Here is a 21,937-nt window from a genome sequence, read left to right on the forward strand (position 1 = left end):
CACCCCAGCCTGGTTCCAGGTCAACCCAACCCAGCTCAGCCCAGCCCAGCCCAGCTCAGTCCAGCCCAGCTCAGCTCAGTCCACCTAAGCTCACCCAGCTCAGCCCAGCCCAGCCCAGCCCAGCCCAGCCCAGCCCAGCCCAGCCCAGCGCAGCGCAGCGCAGCGCAGCGCAGCCCAGCCCAGCCCAGCCCAGCCCAGCCCAGCGCAGCGCAGCGCAGCGCAGCCCAGCCCAGCCCAGCCCAGCCCAGCCCAGCTCAGCTCAGCCCAGCCCAGCCCAGCCCAGCTCAGCCCAGCCCAGCTCAGCCCAGTCCAGCTCCGCTCAGCCCAGTCCAGCTCCGCTCAGCCCAGCTCAGCCCAGCCCAGCCCAGCCCAGCTCAGCTCAGCCCAGCCCAGCCCAGCTGAAACCAGCCTAGCTCAGCTCAGCTCAGCTCAGCTCAGCTCAGCTCAGCTCAGCCCAGCCCAGTCCACCTAAGCTCACCCAGCCCAGCTCAGCTCAGCCCAGCCCAGCCCAGCTCAGCCCAGCCCAGCTCAGCCCAGTCCAGCTCCGCTCAGCCCAGTCCAGCTCCGCTCAGCCCAGCTCAGCCCAGCCCAGCCCAGCCCAGCTGAAACCAGCCTAGCTCAGCTCAGCTCAGCTCAGCTCAGCTCAGCCCAGCCCAGTCCACCTAAGCTCACCCAGCTCAGCTCAGCTCAGCCCAGCTCAGCCCAGCTCAGCCCAGCCCAGCTCAGTCCACCTAAGCTCACCCAGCTCAGCTCAGCTCAGCTCAGCCTAGCCCAGCCCAGCCCAGCTCAGTCCACCTAAGCTCACCCAGCTCAGCTCAGCTCAGCTCAGCCTAGCCCAGCCCAGCCCCGCCGGGTCCAGCTCAACCCAGTTCAGCTCAGCTCAGCCCAGCTCAGCCCAGCCAAGCCCAGCCCAGCCCAACTCAGCCTACCCCAGCCCAGCCCAGCCCAGCCCAGCCCAGCCCAGCCTAGCTCAGCCCAGCCCAGCTCAGCCCAGCCCAGCCCAGCCCAGCCCAGCCCAGCCCAGCCCAGCTCAGCTCAGCTCAGCTCAGCCTACCCCAGCCCAGCCCAGCTCAGCCCAGCTCAGCGTACCCCAGCCCAGCCCAGTCCAGTCCAGCCCAGCCCAGCCCAGCCCAGCCCAGCTCAGCTCAGCTCAGCTCAGCCTACCCCAGCCCAGCCCAGCTCAGCCCAGCCCAGCCCAGCCCAGCCCAGCCCAGCTCAGCCTAGCTCAGCTCAGCCCAACCCAGCTCAGCTCAGCCCAACCCAACCCAGCTCAGTTCAGCCCAGCCCAGCCCAAGCTCAGCCCAGCCCAGCTTAGCCTAGCCCAGCTGAACCTGGCTCAGCCCAGGTCACCCCAACCCAGCTCAGCTCAGTCTAGCTCAGCCCAGCCCAGCTCAGCCCAGTGTAGCTCAACTTAGCCTAGCTCAGCTCAGCCCAGCCCAGTCCAGCTCAGCCCAGCCCAGCCCAGCTTAGCCTAGCTGAGCTGAACCTAGCTCAGCCCAGGTCAACCCAACCCAACCCAGCTCAGTCCAGCCCAGTTTGGCCCAGTGTAGCTCAGCTTAGCCTAGCTCAGCCCAGCTCAGCCCATCTCAGCCCAGCTCAGCCCAGCCCAGTTCAGCTCAGCCCAGCCCAACTCAGCCTACCCCAGCCCAGCCCAGCCCAGCCCAGCCCAGCTCAGCTCAGCTCAGCTCAGCCTACCCCAGCCCAGCCCAGCTCAGCCCAGCTCAGCGTACCCCAGCCCAGCCCAGCCCAGCCCAGTCCAGCCCAGCCCAGTCCAGCCCAACCCAGCCCAGCCCAGCCCAGCCCAGCCCAGCCCAGCTCAGCTCAGCTCAGCTCAGCCTACCCCAGCCCAGCCCAGCTCAGCCCAGCCCAGCCCAGCCCAGCTCAGCCTAGCTCAGCTCAGCCCAACCCAGCTCAGCTCAGCCCAACCCAACCCAGCTCAGTTCAGCCCAGCCCAGCCCAAGCTCAGCCCAGCCCAGCTTAGCCTAGCCCAGCTGAACCTGGCTCAGCCCAGGTCACCCCAACCCAGCTCAGCTCAGTCTAGCTCAGCCCAGCCCAGCTCAGCCCAGTGTAGCTCAACTTAGCCTAGCTCAGCTCAGCCCAGCCCAGTCCAGCTCAGCCCAGCCCAGCCCAGCCCAGCCCAGCCCAGCCCAGCTTAGCCTAGCTGAGCTGAACCTAGCTCAGCCCAGGTCAACCCAACCCAACCCAGCTCAGTCCAGCCCAGTTTGGCCCAGCGTAGCTCAGCTTAGCCTAGCTCACCCAGCTCAGCCCAGCCCAGTCCAGCTTAGCCCAGCCCAGCCCAGCTCAGCCCAGTCCAGCTCAGCCAAGCTCAGCTCAGCCTAGCTCAGCCCAGCCCAGCCCAGCTCAGCCTGACTCAGCCCAGGCCCGTTCAGCCCAACCCAGCTCAGCTCAGCCTAGCTCAGCTCAGCTCAGCTCAGCCCAGCCCAGCCCAACCTGGTCCAGTCCAGCTCAGCCCAGCTCAGCTCAGTCTAGCTCAGTCCAGCTCAGCCTCAGCCCAGCCTAGCTCAGCCCAGCACAGCCCAGCCCAGCCCAGTCCAGTCCAGTCCAGCCCAGCCCAGCCCAGTCCAGCCCAGTCCAGCCCAGTTCAGCCCAGCCCAGCTCAGCCCAGCCTCAGCTCAGCTCAGCTCAGCCTTAGCCCAGCTTAGCTCAGCCTCAGCTCAGCTCAGCTCAGCCCCGCCCCAGCTCAGCTCAGCCCCGCCCAGCTCAGCCCAGCTCAGTCCAGCTTAGCTCAGCTCAGCCCAGCCCAGCCCAGCTCAGCCCAGTTCAGCTCAGCCCCGGGCAGCTCAGGGCAGCCCACATGGACGTGTATCAACTGGCTCCAGGTCATCTTCTCCTCTGCCCTCTGGCTCGGCTCAGCCTGGGCCTCAGCTCAGCCATGAAAGCTGTTCACCTTGTATCCCAGGAAGGGCTGGGTCATCCCAGTTTAGGCCTGGCCAGCCTGGCTTAGCCCCAGTGCCCAGATCCTTCCTGCCCGGTTAGGAAGTCCTGTCCTGTGGTTCCGGAGTCTCTGTGGTAGCCTCTTTTGTCCTTCCCTCTTATCTTGGTGCCTGTTATCCACCTTTTGCTTCCAGAAGGGGCCAGGACCAGCCTGGCTGGACTCTTCAATGTGCAGAGGAGGAGATGCAGGCCTGGAGACCTCCAAGACCCACCTGGTCAGGCTGCTGGAGGACCCACCGGGCTGAGTGGGTGGCCTCCGGTGTGCAGGCCGTCACGGCAGGTGCACCCTTACAGGCGTGTGGCCAAGAGGGGCTGCTGTGGGGAGGGTGCCCAGGCCCGGCCCAGGCCCTGCCCTGATGACTGTCTGTCCTTAGCAGACCCCTGCTCCGCTGCTCTGCCTGTGTCCACAGATGTGGCTGGATGCTGAGGGGCTGGAGGGGAGGGCCTGCATGCCTGTAAGTCTGGCCTACAGACGGGGTCACTCGCCCACTTCCTGCCCCAGCAGACACGGCCGTGCGGCTCCACGTCATGTCTGGTCTGTGGTCTGGCTGTGGTGGGGCCAGGTGTGTATGGCCAGGGCTCTGTGACCCCACCGGCCATGGGGCTTCACAGCTCCACATGGCTCCACAGGGCGGGGTGGGGGCCACAATTCAGGGAAACAGGAACAGACACGGTTGGAGGCTCAGAGACCCTGAGACAGAGATGGTGAAGGGGAGACACAGGGCCAGAGAGGGTCCCCGACTGCCCGCAGGGGAAGGGCGCTTGTGAGTGGACCCCCGGTGAGGGGCATTGGGGCCCCAGGGCGGGCATCCGGCTGGGGAGAGTGAGTCTTGCGCTGCTGGGTTGGAGCCATTCCGGCCTGGCCTCCCTCAGCCTGCCCCACAGGCCACGGGGGGTCCCAGACTGCAGCCCAGGGTGGGGGCGTGGGGGCACCCCGTCTCCTAGCTGCAGCCCTGCAGGTCAGGTTGGCCAAGGTGCCTGCTCTACCCTGTCCAGCGCTGCCCAGGTGGCACTCCTACTGTGGGTCACTGGGGAGCCGGCCATAGCATTGGAGAGATCCCGCCAGCGACGCTGGCCCTGGAGTCAGGGGATGCCAGCTCTTTCTGGGGGCTCGGGTGGCACTGGCAACGGGAGGCCAGGGGCGCTTCACAGAGGAGCTGCTGCCTCGGAGTCCTGGAAAGTGAGGGCGTGAATGGAAGATGCCCTGGCCATGGCGCCGGGCCACCCCGGCGGAGGCTATCGGGTGAAATCCAGGGAGTGTCAGTGAGGCCGGATCAGGGCAGGTGGGGGGCAGAGGAGGAGGGAGGTAGCCTGGGGCTGCCCCAGGGTCCTGGGAAGACACACCCTGGTGGTTCAAGGAAGCTCTGGAGCTTGTTATGAACCTTGGGATGCCCCAGCCCTCGCCAGCGGGACGTGGCTGCTGTGTCTTAGTCATTTCTGGCTGCAATAACAAAAATACCATAGACGGGTGGGTTCATCAGCAACATTCATTTCTCACAGTTCTCGAAGCTGGAAGTTCAACGTCAGGATGGCAGCAGAGTCAAGTTCCAGTAAGGGCCGCTTCCTGGTTCACAGACCCCCATCTTTTTGCTGTGTCCTCGGGTGGTGGAAAGAGGGCAGGGCTGCTCTCTGCGGTCCCTTTTCTTTAGGGTCTCTAGTGAGATTAGGGAACGAATCACATTTTTGAGGGTTCCCCCCTCAGGCCCTAACCACCTCCCCAAGGCCCCAGCTCTGCATGCTCTCACTCTGGGATTAGGGCTGTCACACATGAGTTTTGGGCAGACACAGACGCTCAGTCCATAGCACCGCCCCTGTCGGCCTCTGCCTCTCCCCATGTCTGTCTCCAGCTAGGACACTTATCCTTGGACCTGGCCCCCTTGATAATCCAGGGTGCCCTCACCTCGAAATCCTTGATAATCCAGGGTGCCCTCACCTCGAAATCCTTGATAATCCAGGGTGCCCTCACCTCGAAATCCTTGATAATCCAGGGTGCCCTCACCTCGAAATCCTTGATAATCCAGGGTGCCCTCACCTCGAAATCCTTGATAATCCGGGGTGCCCTCACCTCGAAATCCTTGATAATCCGGGGTGCCCTCACCTCGAAATCCTTGATAATCCGGGGTGCCCTCACCTCGAAATCCTTGATAATCCGGGGTGCCCTCACCTCGAAATCCTTGATAATCCGGGGTGCCCTCACCTCGAAATCCTTGATAATCTGGGGTGCCCTCACCTCGAAATCCTTGATAATCCGGGGTGCCCTCATCTCGAAATCCTTGATAATCCGGGGTGCCCTCATCTCGAAATCCTTACCTTGATGAGATCTACAAAGGCCCTTTTGACAAATAATGCCGCACTCAATGGCCCCAGGGACTAGGATGTGGCTCTGTCTTTTGGGGGCCATGGTTGTATCCACCGGTGGGTTAATAGGGGAATAAAGAGGGGGATGGAGGAACCCGGAGACGGCATCCTCTTGCCTCCAGGAGGCCAGGCCATGTGGAAGGCAGGGGCGCTGTTCTGAGCCTGGGTGTGAATCCAGGCCTCTGCCCCTCCCCACGGGCCCCGTCTGTCTCCTCTACGTGGGTGCTCATCTCGCCTTCCTCTCAGGCCTTTGAGGGGGTTTTCTGTGTGTGAGGATGTCTGCCACCCAGCGGGGCGGTGAGCTGGCTCCTTGTTGCCCTTGCTGTGGGGCCATGGGGGTCTCGTGATCTAGAGTGAGGGCAGAGAAAAGAGTCACTGAGCCCTGCCCGCCGGAGGGGCTCCTGGTCCAGGGGACCTTGGCTGCGGAGGACCGGTCTGCTGGAGGAGACACGGGTTTGCGAGATCCTGGGCTGGTGATGGGGTGGACTGAGGGCCTGGCTTCCTGAGACTGTGTGTGTGTGGGTGTGAGCACGCCCGAGCGTGTCAGCGTGTGTTTGTGAGTGCATGATTGGTGTGTGAGTGCAAATGTGTAGGAGAGGTTGAGTCTGTGTGTGAACCTGTGTGTGTTTTTGCATGTGCGAGTGTGTGCTTGTGTGTGTGTCTGTGAATGAGGGAGTGTGTGAGGAGAGCTGGGCAGCAGCGGCTGTGGCCTTTGCCATGTCCTGCGACGCCCCCTCCTCTGGTGGTGTTTGGATCCAGTTGGCCTCAGCACTGCCCACTTTGGAGTTTTCTACCCCATAGGGAGCCGTCGCTCCTCACCTTCTCCCCTGTGCCCAGTTGCTCTGAGGTCCCAGTGGAGGACAGGGCGGGGGACCCAGGTGCTGCTGTCAGACTGTGGCAGGCTTGCTTCATTCCGTTTTGTGCCAGACTCCATGTGATGTGGGTCTCCTGGCACAGAGTGAGGCTCTCCCTGTGGGGCCATCACTGTGAGAGGACTCTCCTGCATTGGGGCATTTTGCCAACTTGCCCTAAAAAGTGGTCTTAGCAATTCACGTGCCCTCAGTCAGGGCCAAGAAGCACCTCCACCCCCTTCATCCCCTCCTCCTTACTTTCACTTTTCTAATTGTTAAAATGGGTTCTTTGTATTATCGGCCACTGGGTTTTTCCTTTCCATGAAGAACCTATTGCTCACCTTTCTTCTTATTGATCCCTGAGTGCTCTTTGTATATGAGGGAACCCTGCCCTTTGTCATGCCTATTATGTATTCTCTCCCATTTTTAGGATATTGTGGACACAGTGTAAGCAGGCCTCTCCAGCCAGGGAAGCTGCATGTTTGCCCTGAGGCCAGGTATGGGTCATGCCCACCTGTGACCCCGATGGTTCTGGGGCCCTAGCCTGCTCCTGTGTCATCTCTCAGCTCTTCAGGAGGTCCAGGCTGGTGGGCGGCTGTGGGATGGGGAGTCAACTTTGTCTGTGCTCAGTGGGTGGTGGATCAGGGCGTGTGGCCAGTGGTCCTGGGGGCCGCCACCAGCCTCCACCTTGGTGACTGTGCAGCCACATTCTTGGGGCCTCCTGCGCTGACCACAGCATGGGTCCCTCTTCTGGTTTTGCCCACAAAGGGGTTGATGTGTTGATTGTTGCTTTGACTTTACCTGAGAAGAGGCATGATTCTGGGCTGGAGACCAGCAGACCAGGTATGACAGGGCTGAGCTGGGGAGTCTCTGGGGTGCTGAGGGGTGACTGATGGGAACCACTGCTTGGACACTTTGGCTCTCAGGACCCCAGAATGGCCCCTGCCCTTCCTTCCCCTCTGGCTCCTCCTCCACATCCTCAGGGGTCCTGCCTCCCACCAGCCACTCCAAGGCCACAGACACCTCCCAAAGAGCACTCTGGAGACATGGGATTTGTGAAAAGGAACTTTACTAGGAAACCCTGAGGGAAAGAAATAGGACTGCTGAAGCCAGAGGCTGGACGAGGTCACAGGGATGAGGTCAGCAGCTGCTGTCCCTGCAGGAAACCCCTCCTCTGGCTGTGGGAGCCCCTCTACCCACTCCAGGGGCCGAAGTCCCCAGCAGTCCTGTGGCCTGGCCTCAGAGGGCTTCCCTGTTCCTTCACGCTGCAGGGATGGGGGCTGTGGATGGATGGAGGGGTGGGTGAAGGGAAAGAGGGTGGGTGAGGCCTGGGGGACGGGGATGCCAGGCACTTGGACCTCAGGGGTAGAAGGGTCAGAGCAAGGCTGGGGAGTGAGGCCGTGGGCTGGCGTTGGGCTGGACGCAGACTCAGAGTGAGGCCGTGAGCTGGCGTTGGGCTGGACGCAGACTCAGAGTGAGGCTGTGGGCTGGCGTTGGGCTGGACGCGGACTCAGCTGTGTCCTGGGCTGGGTGCTGGGCCCTTCTTGGCTTTTGGTGATTGTACAGTCAGAATGGGAGTGACCCTGAGACCCAGGGGCCTGGGATGAGCTCAGAACGGCTAGCAGCCACCCCCTCCTTGATGACTCCGTTGAAGGGACGGACACTGATTTGGGGTGGGGGCTGTGACTGGTGGTTCTGTCGGCACCTTTAACCTTGCGGCTGAGCGGGCCCCTCTGGGCTCGGATTTACTGGCCATCAGCCCACAGTAGTGACCTTGCACCCCCTTTTCTTGTCTGTTTCCCTTTTCCCACCCAGGGCAGGGCACAGCCCGAGGGAGGCTCAGGTGCCGGCAGAGAAGCAGCTAGGCCTGGTGGAACGCGAGTGGCCCGCGGCCTAGGCGTGGGGCTGGAGGATGTTGGTGTAGTCGAGGGAGGTCTGGGGCCTCCCCTGCCGCGTGGCTGAGAGGAACCGCTGCACCTGAGGGGAGGGCGTGGGTCAGGGCGCTCTGCTGGCTCTGCCAAGCCCCCTGCCCTGGCCTGGCCCCTGGAGGTGGGTGCCCACCATAAGGAGTGTGATGGCAGCGCTGTAGCTCACACTGAGCAGGAAGAGTGTGGCGAAGATGCAGAGGCCAGTCCACGTCCACAGCGCCTCACTCTCGGCCTCCTCCACGCATACGTCCAGCTCTGGGAGACCTGGCCAGTCAGCCCTCCCGGCTCCGCAGTGGCAGCGGTGGTCGGGGACAGAGCCCCTTGCTGCTCTCGGTAGCCCTTGCTGCTGTTCGGAGTGGCAGAGTACCCTATCTGGGGCCCTCTGGGACTGCGCAGAGCCGCCAGCCAACCCTGAGGGTGGGGACCCAGGTCCCAAGTCAGTCAACAGCCCAGGACCAGGCTGACCACTCCTGACCTCTCGTCTGTGGGCCCCCACTCTGGCCCCATTTCCCCCCTGTTCCTTACGGCTTCTCTGGTTACCTCTACTCCACCTCTCTCTAGACCCCACCCCCTCCCCATCCCCAGAGAAGGACCCAGCCCCTTGGCACAGGAGTGGCCCCTCACTCAGGGCTCTCGGAAGGATGCGTGAGCTCTGCAGCCTGGCTCCCAAGACCTGGGACTCACTGCGTGGGTGCTCTGAGGGGTTGTCCTGGTGTGGACTATGAGCCCAGGCCTGTGGGAGTCCAGAGCAGCCTCCTGGCCCGGCCCCGCCTACCAGCCTGGTCCCTCTGGCTCCTCTTGCCCTGGGTCCCCTCCACTCCCTTCCCCAATGCCCTGAGTTGCCTGCTGGTCACGGGCCACCAGCAGGCACAGGTCCAGCCTTGGCCCCTCACACCTCTTTCTGCTGCTCCCGGCCCGGAGCTGGGTGCAGGTGGGCCGGGATGTGAGAGTGAAGCTGAGTGCATGGCGTGATGGTGTGCAGGGACTGTCTTCAGACAGGGAGGGGCTTTGTGCTCACGGGGTGCCCGGCACCTGTGTTTCCGTGTGGATTTGGTGGGTGCTGTGCACTTGGTACGCATGACCACGGGGAGCGTTGGGATTGGGGGTGTCAGATGCACCCGTGGGTTTGAGGCCTGGGAGGGGCATGTAGCCTGCTCTGGGATTCTGGTGTGGGTGAGAGGGGGAGTGGGATGGAGCCCAGGTCCTGGGGTGCATCCATCTCGTGTTTGACAGGGTGACAGGGAGGGCTGGACTGGAGGACACCATGTGAGGGCCTCTTCATTTCTGTCTGGGATCCAGCGGCCCAGGCATGACTCAGAGGAAGTGCTTGGGAGTAGCCTGGCTGGAGGCAGCCTGGGAGGCGGAGTGTGGGCCACACGTGACCATGTGTGGGTGCCTTTGGCATCCTGGTGGTGGTGCAGGGCGCTGTGGAGTTGCTATGGGGTCTGGTACATGCACAACTGTGCCTTGAGTGGGCGTGACTGGGTGTGTGAGGCTGGCAGTTCCCTGGGGGCCGACTCAGGATGGACTGAGGGGCAGGGGAGGGGCAGTAGGAGAGGGGGCCTGGCTGCTGACCTGGGCCTGGTGTGCCCTCAGGGCAGGCTGGCGGAGGCTGTGGGGTGTGAGTGGGCTCGGCCCCACTGGCCCCTGTGCTGGGGCCAGGGCTCTGCAAGGCGGGACAGGGCAGAGAGGCGGACCGCGGTGGCACAGACTCGGGGGAGGGCTGTCTGGGGTCCTGTGTGCCTGTGTGGGGGTTTTACTTAGGGCTGTTTTTCCACCTGGAGGGCCTGTGTGCCCATCTACACCTAGGGGTTCAGGGGCTCCATCCAGGGGGGTAGAAGCCAAGTCCCCGAGAGAGGGCTGTAGGGGCTAGGCTCCCTTACCCCCTTCCCTGAGGACCTCTCCTGGGTCTTTGGACTCCTTGGAGGGGGTGAATCCAGAGTAGGGGCAGAGAGGGCCCAGGGTATCTGTGATGAGTCCCTGCAGATACACTGTTTGACAAATACCCCCGACATGAAGACAGATGGATGAAATGGTGCCTCAGCCCTGCCCACCTCCTCCCACCACCTCTCCTGGGGGGACTCAGCCCTGCCCACCTCTTCCCACTGCCCCTCCTGGGGGGCCCATTCCTCTGTGCCAAGATGCCCCTGCCCACAGCCCTGCCCGCTGCCAAGAATGGGTGTACCCAGGGCTCTGAGCAGGCACGGTTTATTGCGGGTGGCTTCCTGGGGTGGTTGCAACAGTGGACAGAAGGTCTGGCCAGCCCTCCCCACTGCACAGCTGGATGGAGCCCTGAGAGGGAGGGAGGCAGGAGTGCATCATTTACCGAGATTTACAGACACCGCTTGCTGGACGATCCATGAGGGGCTCGCTGCCTCATGGACTGCACGGCAGATGAACTCGTCTTTCTGCTCCCATTCGGCCTTGGTCACCTCCAGGCGGCTGAAGACGAAGAAGCCGGAGCCCTTGGTCTTGCGGGGCTGCGTCACGCTGTGCCGGGCGTCCGGGAGCTGCACGTCGCTGTGCAGCCACTGCACCGATATGTCCTCAGGCATGAAGTTCTGGATCAGGCAGGCAAGGGTGCGCTTGTCCCGGCTCTCTAGCTTCTCTGGCGTTGCAAACACATAGACTTCCGGGGCAGCACGCGGGCCTGTGGCCAGACATGGGGTCAAGCCCAAGCTTCGCTCGCTCGCTCGCTCCCTCCCTCCTCCCCCACGACCCTGGCCTGCCTGTGGCTCACCGCTGGTCTTGGTCATGGACCGCACGAGGGCCCTGGGGAGGTGGGGGTGGGTCACCCTGCACTGGTAGGTCTCCCCCTCGATCCAGTCTTGGGTGACCACCGGCAGGATGGACATAACGGTTAACGTGCCATTGCGCTGCCTCTCCCGCTTTGGGCGGACCTGGGGCACAGGCTTCCCACTGGCCCGGGACCAGGTCAGGTTCACGGTCTCCTTGCTGGGTGCCAGGTCCACCACCAGACAGGTGATTGTGGGCGACTTGCTGATGAACAGGTCAAACGGGCTGGGCCGGCTTAGGTAGGCACTCACCCCTCTCGGGTTGGAATCTGTGGTACACCGGAGGACTGTGTGAGGCCCGCTCGCCACCTTCTCTGGCCTCTGTGTTGGCCACCAGGGCAGGTGGGAACGTACCTGCACACTTCTTGGTGCTGTCCTCATAGGTACCACCTTGATAGGTGACCTGGCAGGTGTAAGTGCGGTCCGACAGCCAGTGCTTCTGGGGGAGGGTGAACTCACTTTGTGTGGAGGCCAGCTCACCCTCCTGCGTGGCAGGAGGGGTGGGCGAGTTCACTTCCATGACCTGCCCGTTCTCCAGCCAGGTGACGTTGATGGCCCCTGGGGTGTACCCGGAGATGAGGCACAGGAGCTGGATGGTCGGGGGAAAGTGCCCGTCGTCATCGCAGGATGACTGTAAGATCTTCACGGTGGGTGGGGTGAAGTTCCTGGAGCAGACTGGGGGAGAGCTGATGGTCATGAGGGTTGTTGTCCTCCCTGAGCTCTGTGCGCCCTCCCTCTTGCCCCCGTGTTCCTGGCCCGGGTCCCCAAGCATGCTGGGTGTTCCCACCCACCCCCTCACCCCCTGCCCGCTCTGCCAGCCCTCAGCCTGGCACTCCTGGGAACTGTGGTCTCTGAGCTTGGCCCTCTCTTACCGCCAAAGGTTTTGTTGACCTCTTTGTCTGCAGACGATGGAGTGTGCACCACATGGCAGGTGAACGTCTCCTTGGCCCACGCACCCGAGACGGTCAGCAAGCTGATGGTGGCATAGTGACCGGAGGGCGTGAAGGTGGTGGCTGGTAAGGTCATAGTGCTCCTGTTGAGGGAGCCTGCGTCCCAGGTCACCATCACCGGCTCCGGGAAGTAGCCCGTGGCCAGGCAGCCCAAGGTCACGGAGGTGGCATCGGAGGCAATGTGTTTGCAGCAGGGGATCAAGGGGAAGACGAAGGGGCTCTGTATGGAGGCTGTGAAGACAGAACCTAGTCAGTGCCAGCCTCGGGCCAGGGCCCATCAGGCCTGGGGGTCTGGATGGAGGAGCTAGGGACCCCGTGGCAGCCCAGGCTCATTCTGGACCTTTATCCCCACAAGCCCCCGGCCCAGGGCACCTCCCAGGGCCGCCGTTCCCCCACCAGAAGCTGTTGCTCAGCCACTATCCTCAGGATGGGCTCAGGAAGGGGGTGCCTCCAGGATGACCCCAGCGTCCCCATCAAGGCCGCTGCAGCGTGGGCACTCAGAAGCAGAGGCACTGGGCCATGCCCCTAGGCTGAAGCCCGGGGACCCCATGGGACGTGGAACACCAGAGCCCTCCCCCTTCACACTCTCTCTGGGCTCATGGTGGATGGTCTGCCTGCCCTCCAACCCCGACTCCCATCCCCCGAGGCTGTGGTCTCAGCTCCTCGGGCTCTCGAGTGCCGAGCCCCCATCTCCCCATCACAGCAGCCCTCCCCTGACCTGCCAGATGCCCCTGGTGCTCTGCCTACCCCTGACCTCTAGGGGAGGGCGGGAAGACCTGCCCTGATGCCCTGGGCAGTCCCTCCCACAACAGAACCCTGGCCCAGACATTGTGGTCTGCACAGCGTGGCCCTTCGCCCCTGGCCCGGAGCCCCAGGTCGCCAGCCCATCCTGCCCCTGGAGCCCAGTTTAGCTTGGTCTTGAAGTCTGCTCTAGGCACCCCGAAAATCACAGTATCCAGTCCCACTCTGCCCACCGGGACAGCCAAGTTCAGCTGAGACTGGCCCACTGCAGGAGTCACCCTCTGGAGTGCACTCTAGACCAACCTGGCTCAGCCTGGCCCAGGTCAGCCCAGGACCTCCCCTTGCAGGCAGCAAACTCTTATTTCAGTCCAGCCAGCTCAACCAGCTTGCTTCTGTCTCAGCGCCTCTTAGTCAGCCAGGTGAGAATGGTCAGTTCAGCTCAATTTAGCCCAGTCCAGTTTAGCTCAGCAAAGCTGAACTTAAAATAGCCACCTCACCCCAGCTTCACACAGATGAATACAGTCCAGATCAGCTTAGTCAGCTAAGTCTAGCCTAGCTAGTTAAGTCCAGTTATGACCAGCTCAACTAATCCTACTCAGCTCAGCCGAACTCCATTTAGCCCAGGCCAGGCCAGCCCAGCTGAATACAGTTCTGTCCAGCTCAGCCCAGTCCAGCACAGCCCAGTTTAGTTGAGCTCAGCCTGGCCCAGCCCAGCTCATATTAGCCCATCTCAGCTGAACCCAGTTTGGCCCAGCCTAGCCCATCCCAACTCAGCTTAGCCTAGCTCAGCTCAGCCCAGCTTACCCAGTCAAGCCCAGCAGCCCAGTTCAGCCCAGCCCATCTAGGTTCAGCTCTGCTCAGTTCAGCCCAGCCAAGATCAGCTTATCCCAGCAGAACCCAGTTTAGATCACCCCAGCCCAATTCAGTTCAATAATCTAAGCCCAACTCACTCCAGCTTCTCCTGCCCTGTTCATCTCAGGTCACTCACCCAGCCTAGCCCTCCCCAGCTCAACCCAATTTAGCTCAACCCAGCTTAGTCAGCCCAACCAGCTAAGCTTGGCTCAGGTCTGTCCAGCTCAGCCCAGCTCCATCCACCTCAGCCCAGTTGGCCTGGCCCAGACAAACCCTATTTAGGCCAGGCCAGCCCAGTCCATGTGAACTCAGCTGAACCCAGCTCAGGTCAGCCCAGTTAAGTTAACCTCAACCTGACCCAGCCCAGCCCATATTAGCACATCTCAGCCGAACTCACTTTAGCCCAGCCCAACCTAGGGCAGCTGAACCCAGGTTAGGTTAGCTTAGCCTAGCCTAGCCTAGCCCAGCCCAGCCCAGCCCAGCCCAGCTCGCCCCAGTCCAACCTAGCTCAGCCTGCTCAGGCTAGCCTAGTTCAGCCCAGCCCAACCTAGGCCAGCTGAACCCAGGTTAGGTTAGCTTAGCCCAGCCTAGCCCAGCCTAGCCCAGCCCAGCCCAGCCCAGCCCAGCCCAGCCCAGCTCGCCCCAGTCCAACCTAGCTCAGCCCGCTCAGGCTAGCCTAGTTCAGCCCAGCCCAGCCCAGCCCAGTTCAATTCTGGTCAGTTCAGCCCACCCCAGCCCAACTGAACCCAGTTTAGCACAGCTCGGCTCAGTTCAGTTCACCTTAGCCTGGCCCAGCCCATATGAGCCCAGCTGAACCCAGTTTAGCACAGCTCAGCTCACTTTAGTTCATCTTAGTCGGGCCCAGCCCATGTGAGCCCAGCTGAACCTTGGTTAGCCCAGCCCAACCCAGCCCACTCAGGGCTAGCTTGGTTCAGTCCAGTTCCCTTTGGCACAGTTCAGTTCAGCCCAGCCCAGATCAGCTCATCCCAGCTAAACCCTGTTTAGCTCAACTCATTTCAGCAATCTAAGCCCAGCTCAGTCCGGCTTCTAACCCTGTTCATCTCACAGGTCCCTCACCCAGGCTAGCCCTCCCCAGCTCAACCCAATTCAGCTCAACCCAGCTAAGCCCAACTAGCTAAGCTTAGCTTAGGACAGTCCAGCTCAGCCCAGGTCTTCCAGTCACAGCTCAAGCCAGGCCAGCTCAGCTCCATCTACCTCAGCCCAGTTGGCCCGGCCCAGCGAAACCCAATTTAGGCCAGGCAAGCCCAGCCCATGTGAACTCTGTTGAGCCCAGCTCAGCTCATCCCAGTTCAGTTAACCTCAACCTGACCCAGCCCAGCCCATATGAGCACATCTCAGCTGAACCCAGTGTAGCCCAGCTCAGCTTAACCTAGGCCAACTGAACTAGGTTAGGTTAGCCCAGCCCAGCCCAGCTCGCCCCAGTCCAACCTAGCTCAGCTCGCTTGGGCTAGCTTAGTTCAGCCCAGCTGAAACCAGTTTAGCACATCTCAGCTCAGTTCAGTTCACTTTTGCCTGGCCCAGCCCATATGAGCCCAGCTGAACCTAGGTTAGTCTAGCCCAGCCCACTTAGGGCTAGCCTATTTCAGCCCAGCCCCAATCAGCTCATCCCAGCAGAACCCAGTTTAGATCACCCTATCCCAATTCAGTTCAATAATCTAAGGCCAGCTCACTCCAGCTTCTACCCTATCCATCTCAGGTCACTCACTCAGCTTAGCTCTCCCTAGCTCAACCCAATTTAGCTCAACCCAGCTTAGCCCAACCAGCTAAGCTTGGCTCAGGTCTGTCCAGCTCAGCCCAGGTCTTCCAGTCACAGCTGAGGCCCAGCCAGGCCAGCTCAGCTCAGCTCCGCTCCATCTACCTCAGCCCAGTTGGCCTGGCCCAGACAAACCCAGTTTAGACCAGGCCAGCCCAGCCCATGTGAACTCAATTGAGCCCAGCCCAGGTCAGCCCAGTTCAGTTAACCTCAACCTGACCCAGCCCAGCCCATATTAGCACATCTCAGGTGAACCCAGTTTAGCCCAGCCCAGCCTAGGCCAGCTGAACCCAGGTTAGGTTGGCTTAGGTTAGCCTAGCCCAGCCCAGCTCAGCTCAGCTCACCCCAGTCCAACCTAGCTCAGCCCGCTCAGGCTAGCCTAGTTCAGCCCAGCTCAGCCCATCCAGGTCCACTTCTGGTCAGTTCAGCCCAGCCCAGCTGAACCCATTTTGGTGCAACTCAGCTCAGTTCAGTTCACCTTAGCCTGGCCCAGCCCATATGAGCCTAGCTGAACCTAGGTTAGCCCAGCCCAGCCCACTTAGGGCTAGCCTGGTTCAGTCCAGTTCACTTTGGCTCAGTTCAGTTCAGCCCAGCTCAGATCAGCTCATCCCAGCTAAACCCAGTTTAGCTCACCCCACCTCAACTCACTTCAGCAATCTAAGCCCAGCTCAGTCCAGCTTCTAACCCTGTCCATCTCAGATCCCTCACTCAGCCTAGCCCTCCACAGGTCAACCCAATTTAGCTTAGCTCAGCTTAGCCCAACAAGCTGAGCTTGGCTCAGGTCTGTCCAGCTCAGCCCAGCTCAGATCAGCCCTTCCAATCACAGCTCAGGCCAGGCCAGGCCACCTTAGTCCAGTTCAGCTTGACTCAGCCCAGCTGAACCCAGTTTAGTCTAACCCAGCACAGTTCAGCTGAACCCAGTTTAGTCTAACCCAGCACAGTTCAGCTGAACCCAGTTGAGCCCAGCCCAGCTTAGTCCACTCAGGCGAGCCTAGTTTAGCCCAGTTCACTTTGGCACAGTTCAGCACAGACCAGCTCATCCCAGCTGAACTCACTTAGATCACCCCAGCCCAATTTAGTTCAATAATTTAAGCCCTGCTCACTCCAGCTTTTAACCCTGTCTATCATCAGGCCTCTCATCCAGCCTAGCCCTCCTCAGCTCAATCCAATTTAGCTCAGCCCAACTTAGCCTAACCAGCTAAGCTTGGCTCAGGTCTGTTCAGCTCAGCTCAGCCCGGCTCAGTGCAGCGCAGCTAAGCCCAGGCCAGGTCAGGTAAGCTCAGCAGGTAATACCCTAGCTTGGTGTCATTCAGTCCGGATCGTCCACGAACACCCCTTTTATCCTAAGTAGAGAACTGTAGCTTGTCCCTACTCCTGTGTCGGCCCAGCTTATTTCAACCAAGTCCAGTCGGGTCCAAGTCAGCCTAATTTAGCTTAACCCAATCCTGGACCACTCAGTGCAGGCCACCTCCGCTCAGCCTGATTTTGCCCTGCCCCCCAGATAAGTCCAGCTCAGCCCAGCTCAGTCCACCTTAGGGCTTAGAATAACCCAGCTCAAACCTGGCTCAATTGAGGGTAGATCATCTCACTCTACCCAGTCCACTCACTCAACTCAGCTAAACCCACCTGGCCCGGGCCAGCCCCGATCGCCCTGGCTCAGTACAGCTCAGCTTGGCCAGCCTATCCTCTAAAGGGACAGGGCAGCCCTCTCAGCCCACCCAGCTTGCCTCAGCTCAGTCTGTTCTGCCTGTCCGTCTAGTCCACGCAGTCCATCCAGCCCAGACTTGCCCAGATCTGCCAGTCGCGCAGTGCAGCTCAGGACGGATCCCTGCTGCCGCCTACCCACCCTCCCTCCCGGCTCTGGGTTGCCTGTCCCTGTCCTGGGGGTGGCAGTCTGCACCCAGCCTAGCCCTGCCCAGTGTGGGGCCTCTGACCTTTTTAGTCTTGGGCCCAGCTCTGTCCCACCCAAGACTCCTAGCCCCTTGCCTTCTCCAGGTCGGTGTTAGGCTGTTTCTAGCTTTCCTGTGTCCCCACGCAGGGAAGGGGTGCCTAGAGTCCATGCAGTGACCAAGAAGCTTGGTTTATGCTGTGAGGGTGGCCCAGGAGTCCCCTCCCTGTCAGGGGCCCAGGCAGCCTCTCCCTCACTGCTGCCTGGGCCAGCCCCTCGACTGGGGTTCCCTGTGGCCTGGGATACCTGAAGTGCCGGGTCCTCCATTTGGCGCCTGTGGCTGGTGTGGCCCATCCGGCTCCCTGTTGCGTTCCTGGATAGCTCCCAGATGATCAGTAACCATGGCGGTTATTTTTATGCTGGGCAATGGAGCCTGGGTAGGGGGAGCTCTGCCTCAGTGCTTTCAGCTAAAAATGGGGTGGGAACCCCCGGAGGCCAGGGCCGCCCTGGAAATTCCCTTTTCTCTCTGTTCTTGGGAAGTCGATTGAGCAACAGCGGGGGCTCAGGTGAGGCTCCTTTACTACGGACACACACCGAGTGCTGGGGGAGGTTCTCTGCCCTCTCAGCCCCCACTCCGGGGCCCCTGCCCAGCTCCCAGACTGTCACTCTTGATGCATGCCTGGGCTTGGTGGTGCCGGTCAGCAAACTCGGGGTCCCGCTGCCTCGGAAAGGGAGAGGGTACTGGGCAATGCCACCTCTGCTCCCACAAAAGCCTTGTGAAGAAAGGATGGGGGCTCTTTTGTGCAGGGGAATGAGGCGCACTAAGGTGAACTCAGGGGCCGCGTGTCCAAGGTGTGCGTGCAGGGCTTCTTGATGGCTGCAGCTCTCGTCCCCATGACCCGCTTGGAGCTGGCACCCTGCACGGTGGCCTCACCTTGTACTCACTCCCAGGTCACCGTCCTGCAGCCGGGGGTCCCCAGCTGGGCTGCTCCTCAAGGCAAGCACGTGAAGGCGGGGGCCTGGCCAGGGGCTGGCAGGGAGCTGGGCGGAGGTGGCTGGTGGCTCTGCAAGGTCCCTGCAGCTGCTGGAGGCTGGGGACGCCGTGCCCCATCTATGCCGTGGGTGGGTGTGGGCACATGAAGGCTGGGCTCGGGCTCGGTGGCCTTCCTAGAGGCGCCCATGGCATTTGTCCCTGGTTGCAGCCCTGAGCGAGATGATTTCCTTCACACCGTTGGCCTGCCTGTCCCCCGGAGGCCAGCATGCATGGAGTGGCCACCGGGGAGGGGTGGGGTGTATAGAACCTTTGGGGAGGGAGACACTGGGACCCTGCCCCCAGGACCCCGGGTTCCCAGGGCTGGTGGTCCTGTGGAGGGAGAGGGGCTGTCAGGCCTGGCACCCTCAGAGGGATGCTCAGCACGTGTGGAAGACCCCGGAAGGGCTGTTGGCTGCCAGAGCCCTGGAGGGCTATGATGTGAGGCTCAGGGAATCCAGGCTGGGTGTGAGTGTCCTGTTCCCAGGCTGTCCAAGGCCCCCACGCCCTGCTCGTGGCCCTGGGGAAAGGTGCCGTGTGGGAGGGTGAGGAGGAAACGCTGAGTTCCCTGGAAGGACCCATGATTCTGAGAAACCACAGCAGGGGTGGCGAGCCTCCTGCCCCCTCCGGCCCCGGTGAGGCTGTGTGCACTGTGTGGGTGTGGCTGGGGCTCCACTTGCCCCCCCCATCTACCTGCTCATTTTCCCCAGGCTGTGGGCATTTGGGGCAGGGGCCTCAGTGAGACCCCCCTGGTCTGCTCTCTCCCAGTTCTATCCAATGCCCCAAGCTGTGCTAGGCTGCAGGGGCTGGGCAGAGTGGGCCCCCAGGAAGGAGGATGGCATCCCAGCTGGGGCTCCATCTCTGGCCCCTGCCAGCCTTGAGATCCCCAGGTCCTCTGTGTCTCCCTCCTGGGGCCCACCAGGCCTGCTCAGCTCCGAGCCCCATGTCCGTTCTCACCCTGCTCTGCTTTTCCTTGGGGCGGTGGCCCTGCCCTGGCCTCCAGAAATTGCCTTTGCCCCCACCCCTTCCTGTGTGAGGGGCCGGCCTGTTCCTCTCCTGCCAAACATGTGCCCACCTAGACCCAACAGGCACAGTGCCCCAGCCCCTCCTGCCCTCTTCTGACCTTCATGCCCAGCCAGTGGCCCGGGCCTTTGCCAAGGCCTTGGTCTGTGTCCAGCTGCCGCTCCTATGGCCCCACAGTGCTGTGCCTTTCCCTCAGTAACGGGGCCTAGACTCTGCACTAGAGTGGGCCGTGTCTCAGCTGTACACACCTGTGTGTGTGTGTGTGCTGGGGTGTGTTGCAGGTATGCTTGTCGGGGCAGGGGGAGAGTCTGCCCTCCTGCCCCAGGCCTGGAATGGCCCTACCAGGGTGGGTGGGGGCAACGTGTGTGAGGACAGTGCAGCTTCGGCGTCTGTGTGTGGCTGGTGGGGGCAGGAGGACACGGTGTGGCATGAGTCTCGGGTTCCCCATCTCTATCCAGCTGCTCCCGGATGGCCGCGCTCCTCAGGGTGCAGAGCAGCCTGGGGGGTCAGGAGGCTGTCAGGACACTGGAGTCAAGCATTGGCAGGGATGGGGTGGGCTGGACAGGCAGCGTGGCCAGGGGGCTTTGAGCCAGGGCAGTGAACCACCCCTCAATTATTTTAGGTTTTGAAAGTCATATTTATTCAAGTGTAGTTTATATGCAGTATAGTCCATCCTGTTACACGTGAGTTTCAACAAATGCAGAGTCATGCAACCGCCGCTGTAATGCAGATGAACAGTTGTAAGAAGATGTAGAATCTCTCCGAAAATTCCATCAGCCCCTTTGCAAACAGCACCTTCCTGATCACTAGGAATCCATTGATCTGCTTTCTGTCAGAAGACTCTGACTTCATCATCCAAATGATCTTTTATGGAAAGTGTTATAAGCATCCAAAACACACAAAACCGTTTTAAAAAGTAAGATAAGTGAGATATTTAAAAAGTTTTCTTTAGCATACAAACAAAATGAAGGTACCTTCCCATTTTACTACAGACGTGCAGATATTTTTCTTGGTGCACAGAGATAAGGCAGAATTAGAATAAACATGTTCTAAAACTGACCTCCGGAAGAACTAGTCTTAGTCATTTCTTTGCAGAGTATGTGAACCAAGATTAGGGTTTGGTGTTTGGTGTCCGCACTGTGTCAAGGATCAGACAGAAAATACAAATGGAGGGGCCCCTTTCTGAGGCCAGGCCCCACTGTCAGGGCATGTGTGGTGACCGGGGGCCAACACCAGCTGAGGCTAACGGGCTGCTCTGAGGAGTGCGGGTTTGCAGCTGCCTCTTGGACCCTTTGTTCAGGACCAGGACATGTGTGGCTGGGCAGCAGCCTTCAGACCCCCGCAGGCTGGTGCCCGGTGCCCACAGCCCTCTGTGGGGTTGTCAGGCCCCTGCACCCATGGTGGGGTGCTGGGCTCCAGAGTTCCCTGGGACCAGCTGACCTCTTGTCTTTGGTTTTGGCCCGAATGCAAGTCCCTTGTCTCCTCCGAGTAACTTCCTTTCCCCAGGGCTGTCCAGGCCCCACTGCTGCCTGCTCCTTCCCAGGCCTCCTGCAAGCCCCGGTGCTGACACTTCTTTGTCCACCTAGTTTAAACTGTGGCCGCCGCCTCCAGCTCTGTGTCTGCCTCCCAGCGAGGGAGCTGTGGTTGACGATCTCATGAGTGTCTGCCCTTCTGAAAGGTACAGTGTGGAGTCTCGTCGGTCTCACTTAAATGCCTAAGCACCTCTTCAGAAACCAGGGAGTCATCCGGGTTTCTCCATCTTTTCTCTAACCCTGTCTTCTAAAGTTTTTCGTGGCAATTTCCTGGAAATTCGCAAGACAGGATTTTTTGGTTGCCAACTTCTGATTAGCTTTAAACTTGCCACGATCTCCCAGGTCATCCCGTCTATTGATGATGCTCATTACATTCTTCCTGATTTCCATGTGGTCAAATTCAATAGTTATTTACCCGAGGCTTGTATTTTGGAGGCTAGAGGACTCTGTTACCAGCTACATCCGTGCTGTGGCTGCTGTAACAAAATATCGCAAATGTGGCTTAAAACAAGAAAAATTAATGTCTTCAGAGTTCTGGAAGTCAGGAGTCTGAGATCAAGTGTTAGAGACCAAGGTGTTGGTGGCTGTCTCTCTCTGAGTGTTCCAGGAGAGGACCTTCTGTTTCAGCTTCCTGTGGTGAAATGTGTTGGGCATGTGTCCCTCCAAATTTCATGTGATGCCCAGTGTTGGAGGTGGGGCCTGGTGGGAGGTGATTAGATCACAGGGCTGGACCCCTCATAAATGGTTTAGCACCATCCCCTAGGTGATGATTGAGTTCTCCCTCAGTTAGTCCATGCGGCAGCTGGTTGTTTAAAAGTCTGGGACGTGCCACTTCTCTTTTACTCCCTCTTGCCATGTGACATGCCTGCTCCCACTTCGCCTTCTGCCGTGATTGCAATCTCCCTGAGGCCTTGAAGCAGATGCCAGGGCCATGTTTCTGGAATGGCCTGCAGAACTGTGAGCAAATTAAACCTCCCTTCCTTCTCTTCTCCCTTCCCTGCCCTTCCCTTCTTTTTGTCTTTTTGAGACAAGTTCTCACTATGTTGCCCAGGCTGGTCTCAAACTTCTGAGCTCAGGTGATCCACCTGCTTTGGCCTCCCAAAATGCTGGGTTTACAGGTATGAGCCACAGTGCCTGGCGCAAACCTCTTTTCTTTATAAATTACCAGCCTCACATATATATATATATTTTTCTTCTAGTAACACAAACTAACACAGAAAATTGGTGTTGAGGAGTGGAACATTGCTATAAAGATGAAAA

At 60.5% G+C, this 21,937-nt stretch overlaps 2 gene segments (V, D, J or C); both read right to left on the reverse strand.

Annotated features, from left to right (window-relative positions):
* LOC103229879 (immunoglobulin heavy constant alpha 2-like) overlaps nucleotides 1–21,937 on the reverse strand; it is a 229,682-nt gene that overhangs the window by 5,496 nt on the left and 202,249 nt on the right.
* LOC119619006 (immunoglobulin heavy constant epsilon-like) lies at nucleotides 10,194–17,495 on the reverse strand. The segment is given in 5 exon segments: nucleotides 10,194–10,742; nucleotides 10,833–11,156; nucleotides 11,242–11,562; nucleotides 11,760–12,083; nucleotides 17,399–17,495. Coding segments are annotated over 5 exon segments (1,398 nt in total).

The sequence above is a fragment of the Chlorocebus sabaeus genome, chromosome 24 (genome assembly GCF_047675955.1).
Source record: "Chlorocebus sabaeus isolate Y175 chromosome 24, mChlSab1.0.hap1, whole genome shotgun sequence".
Taxonomy (NCBI): domain Eukaryota; kingdom Metazoa; phylum Chordata; class Mammalia; order Primates; family Cercopithecidae; genus Chlorocebus; species Chlorocebus sabaeus.